Genomic DNA, 9,096 nt, shown 5'->3' on the forward strand with positions numbered 1-9,096 from the left:
CCTGAGAAGAGAGTGCATCGGCTCTCAGAGAAATGGAGGGGCTTAGGGGCTACAGACAAGGTGCCTCTCATCTGACAGTGAGGAAACTGAGGCCCGGAGAGGTCCCCTGAGCTTCGCAGGTCACTAAGCCGAGGTGCAGGGGAGCTGGGCGGCACCCACAAAGCCCCGCCCTTCCCACCCTGAGCTTCCCGCCTTGCCTGTGGGGTTGGTGCCTCAGTGCCTGCAGCCTCCACTGGCTCAAAGTCCACGGCGGGTTGTCTGCAGGTCCTGAGCTGCTCTGCACTGGCGGCACTCTGGACACTTCTCCCCGGACTGGACTGGTAGCCCACACCTCTTCCTTTAGAGTGGTGCCATGGGGCAGGGCTACCCACTCTGCTCGACCATGGGGAGGATGGGCTGCTTGGGGCTGAACACTGAAGCTCACCTGGGAGAGGCTAATGTTGCCTCTTCCTCCAGGGTGGTGGCCTGGCTGCCTGATGCGCCAGCGGACTTCTGGTGGCTGCAAGACCTGCTGAAGAGTGTCGCCCTTGGGTTGTGCTCCATGACGAAGGCCCAGCTCCTCAGGCTGTGCAGGTGAGGGACAGAGGGCTTGGGGTGCAGTGGGAACAGATGTGCTGGGGGGGCGGCTGTGCAGTTCATACCATCCGCCTGCCCGGCCCCCACTCATGCGGCCCACCCACTCACACAGCCACTGGCGCATGTAGTGGTCACTGTGTGTGCCATCCTGTGCTGGGTGACCAGTCATGCCGGTCAGTCTGTGTGGCCCACTGGGGCTGGTCACATGCAGATGCTTCATGTGATCATGTGTGACCACGTGGGAGGCTGGCCTTTTCTGTGTCCTGGAGGGGTTGCTGGGTCTCCCAGCTCCCTTCTCCACCGGCAGAAGACCTCCCCAGTCCTCCCCACCCATCCTTCCGACCACCCCCAGCTCAGCCACAGCAGGGGCCACGGGCTCCTCCTCAGAGCACAACTCAGGAGAAGAGTGACCACCTCGCTGTGTGCTGGGCCCACGTGGCATCACCTGCCGCATCTTGGGACCCGGGCTCTGAGACTCGCCCTCACTGCTCCTGACCCTCTGCAGCTTGCTGGGCCCCCAGCAGTCTGGGCACAGACCCCCTTCCAGCCCGGGCAGCTGCCGTGGGCCCCACCACCATGGAGCTCAGACCCGCCTACTCCTGCGTGCCCACCTCTGTCCCAGCAGGGAGGGGCCTTGCCAGCCTCTTCGGAGCCAGTTCCCTGGGACCAGAGGACTTTTCTGGAAGAGGCTTGGCCTGTTCGTGTGTCCCTAGTCGCTGGTGCTCAGGCCACTTTCCTGCCCCTGCTGTCTCTTTGGGGGAACCACAGCTCAGAAGGGGCTCCTGGCAGGTCATGTCCATGGGGGTCGTGGAGGGAGTACCTGCCAAAGAGGGGCTGGCATTGTCACTAAGCTATTCACAGGACACTCCACAGGGGACCGATAAAAGTCACGGTGCCCACGCTGGAGAGCAGGGCAGATGGGCGTGCCACCCCGACCCTGTCCCTGTCCTGCACTGGCCCTGGGTGACTCCCGTGGCTGCTTCTACTCCCTGCTGGGTCCATGGCAGGTGGGGAGGGGAAGCCCTCTCCCTCCACTCACAGGAGATGGGAAAGTGGGAGCAGGGAGAGGGTTAAAGTCTCTTTGGGGTCCCACCCCCACCTCATCCCAGGGTGGAGAAGCTACCAGACACCAGCCCTCCTCTGTTCCCCGGGGTCTGCTCTTCTTGTCCTCAGTGGGACCCTCACTGCACCCTGGGCCAGGTCCTGCGGAGACACTCAAGCTGAGGAGAAGTGGGGAGGGTGGAGAGATGGAGGCTCCCGGGAGAGCAGCAGGGACGGAGGAATAAACGTGAGCAGCCGAGACGTCATTCCTGCCTCACGTGTTCAGCACTCACTTCACGAGTTACGGGCTCTGGGCGCACAGCCGGAACGAGGCTTTGCAAACAGGAGAGTGTAAACAACGGGGGTCTTCAGGAAGTGCATGGAAAACGCAGTACTATAGAAAAGCACTCATGGATTTTGAAGTTTTTTCTGCACCCAAACAAACTTGCACTTCGACTCCATTTTTCCCTCACCTGTTTGAAGTCCCCTCATGTAAGACCCTCCCTGGAGTGGTGGTGCTGTGAGGAAAGGTGAAAGTGAAATGAGGTGAGGGGGGAGCTCCAGGAAGGCGTCTCTGAGAGGCGAGGGGTGAGCAGAGGCCTGGGGATAAGAAGCAAAGAGTGTTCCAACCAGAACAGCAAGTGCAAAGGCCCCGTGCTGGGACAGTCCTGGGTGCCTGCATAGCCTGCCCTGCGGGACAGGGCTGCTCTGTGAACAGCAGGGCGGGGTCAGCCAGGAGCTGGGTCCCAGGGCATCTGGGAACTGTGCTCAGAGTTTGGAATTGGGCAAGGGAGCGAAGAGGTGGCTGAAGAGGGAGCTAGGAGAGTAGAGGGAGGGGGGAGGGCCTGCGGAAGGGAGAGCAGGGCAGAGCGAACTTGGTGCTCCCTCCCCTCCCCCATCTCCAGGAGCCCTGGAGGCGGAGCTGACGGACCTATACCACAGTCTCTCTGGGGCAGGGGTAGAACATGCATTGTCCCCTGCATCAGGAAGGGGCTGTCCCACTTTGTCAGGTGGCCCCCACCCCACCCTGCACAGAGCTGGGCTGTGCTGTCCACACTGCTAAGTGCAGATCTGAGATTTCTTCCTGTGGGGCCGAGGGTAGGTCTGCCACCTGGGTCTTGGTTAAAGACCTAGAGTCTCAAGAGACCTTCGGGAATATTCTTGCTTTCCATCCTTTGCTCCTCAGCGTGGACGTGAGCCTCCAGCCCCAGTGTCAATCTGTCCCCCCCGTCAGTTCACTGGGAGCTGCAGTGGGAGCCCCGACCTGTGTGATCTGAGAGCACTCCCTGGTGCCAGGGCCACGAAGGCTTCCCATCAGGTGTGCTGAAGCTGTGAGCCCACACCCTGCTCTTTCTCCCAGTGTCCCAGCTGGGGCCCTCCCTGGGCCTCGGGCCCTGGGGAGGCTGTGGCTCCCATTCTCACGCGTCTTTCCTGGGCTGTCTTCAAGCCTCCGCCTCACCTTCTGAGGGCTACTGCAGGGAGTGCTGGGTCCTACTCAGGCATGAGCGGCTCACAGGCCTCTACTGCTAACCCTGCACAGGTGGTGGGATCCAACCTGTGCACAGGTACACACCACCACACGGTCATAGTCATGCACCCCGGGACGTACACATTATTCTCCCCGCTTTAGGATGGGGAGACTGAAGCTGAGAACTGGCCATGGCCGTCTGTGCTCCAGGCCGCAGAATACCGCTGGGCTGCCCTAGCTCCAGCACCCGCCTGCTCTTGCTGCTGAGCAAAGCCTTTCCTTGATCAGCTCCTTGGTTCCTTGTCTTTAAAATCAGGGGTTGGGCTGCTGGTTTCTAAGGGGACTCCAGTTCTGCCCTAAGCCCACCACACATAAAAGTGAATGCCACTGTGGAGGCGACTTCAGAAGGGGATAAGCCACAGACAGCCTAGTTTCCAAACTGGCTCTCTGCAGATTCCTAGAGGGCAGACTGCAGGTGCCAAGGTAGGATAGCGGTAGCCCATGGTAGCTAAACTCACAATGAGTGTGAGGGTTAGTGAGCTGCAGGCCCTTGTCTGGGTCACACAGCCTGTCAGTGGAAAAGTGAGCAGGCAAGCCCAGGCCAGGCTGTGGTTCGATTCTGTCTGGACGCTAGAATGCTGGGGAAAACACTGGTGCTCCGGACGCTTCTGCAGAAATTCGAGTGTAATTAATCTTGGCCTAATTAAGACCCACCTGACAGGACTCTCCTTAGAGCCTATGGTTCCTGGGCACTGGTGTCCCTGGAGGCCACCCCAGGTGTGCGACTACCTCCCTGTGCCTTAGGTGTGCTCAGTGTCATCTATGGCAAGAGGTATGTGTTAGTCTCAGCTGGGGTCACTGATGCTAGTAGGGGGCCTCGGTCCTGGTACTAAGCCTGGGCCAGCGTACTAGCCCTTACTTGGAGGTGTGCTCGTGTGCTGGAAATACACTTCCAAAGATGTCTTACCTCTCAGAGATCCTTGCTGAAGTATTTATAAGTAAAGTGCTCTAATATGTAGGACTGCATAAAAACAACGCGGATGTATAGGGGGTGGGGATGGGGCCTGATGAAACACATGTCAGTAACGGTTGATACTGGGTTACGGGGACACGGAGGTTCACTTTACCATTTTCTTTAAGTTTGTATATGCTTCACATTTCCACAATAAACTAGTACTTAGCCTTATAAATTTGATAGTACGTGCAAATAGGAAAATATGCCTCAGGCCGGCCCTAGTCATCTTCCCATAAGGGAGCCAGTGGCTTGAAAACTATGGCAGGGGCAGGTAAGTGCATGGTTAAAAATCCTGACAGGATGGAGGAATGAGGAAGGGTCTGCAGAGTGATCATGCCCCAGTGGGAAGTCCTCTCTCTCTCTCTCTTTCTCTCTCTCTCTTTCTCTCTCTCTCTGATGAGCACATGCACCCTTGGGCAATTATTTTTTTTTTGGGGGGGGAGAGGGTTTTGCTATAGGGCACATGGGCTCACTGGAAAGACAGAGAGACAGAAAGTGAGAAATCACCCCCCCAGGGGGATGGCCACGCCACAATCCCTTCTCCTCCATTCTCCTCGCGGGACTTTGGGTACTCATGCACACATGTCTGGTGTGAGATTTAGGCCACCGGGTCCAGGACTTGAACCATGATTCATTACATGGGAGTCCAGCAACATAACCATTATGCCATCTGCTGGTCCCTACCCTTGGGTAATTTTAAAAAAGACAAAAGAAGGACCAGCAGATGGCATAATGGTTATGTTGCTGGACTCCCATGTAATGAATCATGGTTCAAGTCCTGGACCCGGTGGCCTAAATCTCACACCAGACATGTGTGCATGAGTACCCAAAGTCCCGCGAGGAGAATGGAGAAGAGATTGCAGCATGGCCATCCCCCAGGGAGGTGATTTCTCACTTTCTGTCTCTCTGTCTGTGTTTTTCTAGTGAGCGCATGCAGCCTATAGCAAAAATCTCTCTCTCAAAAAAAAAAAAAAAGAGACAATATGTCTCAAGATAGAACATAACACCAAGCAAAACCGGAGGCATCTTGGCGTGAAGAGACCCAGAACGCCAGGTTGCCCACTGAGCAGGACCGGTTGAGGGGCGCGCGTTCAGCACCACGGACAGCGACCACGTCCTGACACTTGAGCAGCCTGAGATTCTCAGAGGACGATCTTCCAGATTCACTTCCTTTAGGAAGAGTTTCTTCAGGACAAAGGGCTAGCCTCTTGTTTTTTCCTTTTTTTTTAGTTTTGCTGTAGGATTAGTGCTCTTGCCTGAGAGAGAAGAAATCATCTCCCAGGGGGCTGACCGTGCAGCAAACCCTTCTCCATTCTCCACTTGAGATTCTGGGCATGCACACGCACCAGGTGTGTTTTTCAAGCCACTGGGTTGGGATGAGAATAGCACAGTCGGCCACGTCAGATCCAGTCACCTTAACCGCCACGCCACTGACTGGGCCCAGCCTCTTCTTACCACTTCCCAGAACGGGCAGTCCAGGCTTAACTTTGATATTTTTGGCTCATGAGAAGCTACTGTCTTCTGCTTTTCAAGATACCTTTGTCAAAACCCAGTGGAGCCTACATGTTTGTGTCTGTTTCTGGGCTCACTATTCTGTTGCATTTATCTACGTCTATACTTATGTCAGTTACACACCATCTTCATTCATAGCTTTGATGCAAGTAGCTTCCTAGTAAGTCTTGAGATCAGGTGGTGTGGGCCTTGTTCTTTTTACAAACCGTTTCAATGATTCTAGACTTTTTTGCATGCCAACTTCCACAAAAGAGCCCACTGGGATTTTGTTTGGGATTGCAGGGACTCTATAGACTTTGAAGAGAATGGACATCTTAAAAACGTTGAGTCTTCCGGGACCAGCAGTTAGCGTAATGGCTATGTCACTGGACTCCCACGTAGTCGACTGTGGTTCGAGTCCTGGACCTGGTGGCTTAAACTCACGCTGGGCTCATGTGCGTACGTGCCCAAGATCCCGAGAGGAGAATGGAGGAGAAGGGATTGCAGCGTGACCATCCCCACTGGGGGGTGATTTCTCGCTTTCTGTCTCTCTGTCTCTCTCTGTATGTCTGGTGAGCGCACACACTGTATAGCAAAAACCTCTCCAAAAAAACAAACAAAAACAAAAAAGACGTTGAGTCTTCCAATCTGTGAACACTACCTATCTCTCCATCTTTTTTAGGTTTTGTGTAATTTCTCTCATGAGTGTTTTGTAGCTTTTGGTATCCAAATCTTAAATATATTCTCTCAGATTTATGCTAAGCACTGAATGTTTTTTCATTCTGTTAGCTATTGGCTAAGAAACCAGGAACACAAGGGTTAAGGAGGGCCCACAGAACTGCTTACTCTGTACCATTCACCAGACTCAAAATAAAGTGGGAAAAACAAAGATAGGAAGTAGCAAGCGGGGGGGGGGGAATTGGGGGCACATATTTTGACCAAACAAAGGTCTAACAACAACAACAACATAAAAAGGATAAAAGGCGACCCCAAGAAGGAGACAGAGGCTGAGTGTCTCCTGGACTGGCCCGTCCCGTCTGTGGAATGTATCTTGTTTTCCTCTCAATAAACCTTGTGCTTGGCTTTTTCCTTTGTCCTTCAGTTCTTTGCCGTGAGAGCAGAAGCCCGGACCACCTATTTCTCAACCTAACAATATTTTTGCAAATGGTACTTGAAAACTCAATGTCTAACTCTTTGCTGCATGTATGCACAAAGAGAATTATTTTTCATTTTTTGACTTTGTATCCCAGGACCTTGCTAAACTTACCTAGTTCTTCTAGTATTTTTTGATAATTCCTAGGGATTTTCTATGTCACAGGTTTTTTCTTTAGGTTTTAATTCCAAAAAAAGAAAAATAGGACTATAAAAAACTTGCTACCATTTCGATGGACAGAATAGTTCTCTAAAGATGTCCATGTCTGAGTTCCTAGGACACAAAAAGGAGTTAAGGCTGCGGACAGAATGAAGGAGAGTATCTTGGAGTTTCAGGTGTGTCCCATGTCTTCACGAGGGCCCTTGAGAGTGGGAGCGGGTGCAGAAGAGTCCATGTCAGGGCCAGGCAGCTTAGCGAGCAGTAGTGCTATGGCTTCGGAAGCCACATAGCTGATTGTGGGGTTCAGATTTCCAGGTTGGCCTGAAAACGCCCTGGGTGTGTATGTGTGTACCTGAGATCCATTGAGCTGGAGGGCCAGGGAAAGGGGATCGTATGATAAGACCCCCCTCGAGGTGCCTCTCTCTCTCAGTCTCTCTCTCATGCATGTACACACTATCGTGAATATAATAAACTTTTTTTGGTAAGCTTTTTGCTATAGGGCTCATGTACCCACCAGAGAGAGAGAGAGACAGTGAAAGGGAAAGTGAGAAATCAACCCCTGGTGGGGGGGGTGGTCATGACACAGTCTCTTCTTTTCCACTCTCCTCCTGGGATTTTGGGCATGCACATATATGCACCCAGTGTGATTTTCAAGCTGCTGGTCTGGTACTGGAACTGCAGTTAGCCATGTGGGAGTCCAGTGCCTTAACCACTGTGTCACCTGCTGGCCCCAATACTTTTTAATGAGGAGGGTCAATGTCAGAGTGATATCATATGAGAAAGACTGGGCCATGCTAATGTTTGACTATCCACCAAATTCATGTATTGGGATTTGGTTATATGATAAAGATGTTAAGTGAAACCTTAATCCTGAAATCTCAGCCCCTTCATGAGGCCTTTGGGAGTGAGTACAGTCATTAGAGTGGGGCCTCTAGGCTTGAGTTCTGGGGCTTTATAACAACAGGGAGAAGCTTATGGACAGTCAGTGTGGAGTGGATGTGGGAGGCCTGACCACCTCCATAATCTTCAACAAGTGCATCTCTATGGGACTGGCTGTGTAATCTGTGGGACCCAGAGAAAGATGAAAACGTAGGGCCTCTTATTCAAGCAGCAGGAAAACAAGGCTGTTAAAGTTACTGCACTAGGGACCAGCAGGTGGCTTAATGGTTACGTCGCTGAACTGCCATATGGTCCGTGGCAGTTCAGGTCCTGGAGCCAGCCGCTTAAACCTTACCCCGGGCATGTGTGTAGGTGCTCAAGATCCCAACAGGAGAATGGAGAAGGGATTGTGGTGTGGCCATTGACCCCCACGCTGGGGGTGATTTCTTGCTTTCTGTCTCTCTCTGCTTTGTCTCTCTGGCAAGCTCATGTGCAAAAATCTCTCTAAAAAAAGGTTACTGAACTATACACAGTGCTTCCATTTCTTCTATAGTCTCTTCCATTACAGGTTCTCTCTCACTCTCTCTCTCTCGCTCGCTATTTAATGTCACTGTCTTAGGATGCTTGTAGGGCAAGCATGGTCTTCCCAGGAGCCCAGAGGACCCATGCAGTGCTGTGAACGGCTTGTCAGCTACTGGTCTCCTGGGCCAGCCGTGAAGCCAACACATCCACATGCATGTGCGTGCACGCGTGCGCGCGCGCACACACACACACACACACACACACACACACACAGGGTGTTTTTAAGCTGCCAGGCCACGATTCGAGCCACGGTCAGCTATGAGGGAGCCAGCTCCCCTTGACTTCTGTGCTCGAGGTCTGGCCCATCCATTCGACTGTTGGTAGATATTTGGGTTGTTTGAAGTTTCTGTCTACAATGTTCAGATTGTTCTTGATTTGGCTTGTGGTAGCCTTTCCATCAAGTCCTGTGTCCTTTGGACTCATTCCCATAATTTTTGGACACCTTGTTTTTTGGCCCACCATGAAGTCCTGGCAGCAAGAGACTCAAGCCAGGACAACCCCTTCCCGCAGGCCCACTGCCCTAATGGCCTCACACCCTAATAACCAGGTGGGCAAGGGCTTGGCTTTGTTGATGTGCCCAACATACGTGCTGGGCACATCAGTCAGTCCACAAGAGGGAGGGCTCCAAGAGCTGTGGGGGCGTGAGTGTCTGACCTGACCCTCTGCCTAGCTGTGTCCAGGCCTCTGTGGCCACTGGGAGAGGGCAAGACAAGAGGGCAGGGAGGCAGGGGG

General features: G+C 53.2%; 1 protein-coding gene across 1 annotated transcript in view; it reads left to right on the plus strand.

Annotated features, from left to right (window-relative positions):
* PNPLA5 (patatin like domain 5, triacylglycerol lipase) overlaps positions 1–986 on the plus strand; it is a 30,368-nt gene extending 29,382 nt beyond the window's left edge. Inside the window, exons 8-9 of the mRNA XM_006150678.1 lie at positions 457–573; positions 884–986. Coding sequence (XP_006150740.1) covers positions 457–573; positions 884–986 — 220 coding nt within the window. The remainder of the gene's footprint in view (positions 1–456; positions 574–883) is intronic.
* The last annotated feature ends 8,110 nt before the right edge of the window (positions 987–9,096 follow it).

Source organism: Tupaia chinensis, unplaced genomic scaffold, assembly GCF_000334495.1.
Source record: "Tupaia chinensis unplaced genomic scaffold, TupChi_1.0 Scaffold000294_1, whole genome shotgun sequence".
Lineage (NCBI taxonomy): Eukaryota > Metazoa > Chordata > Mammalia > Scandentia > Tupaiidae > Tupaia > Tupaia belangeri.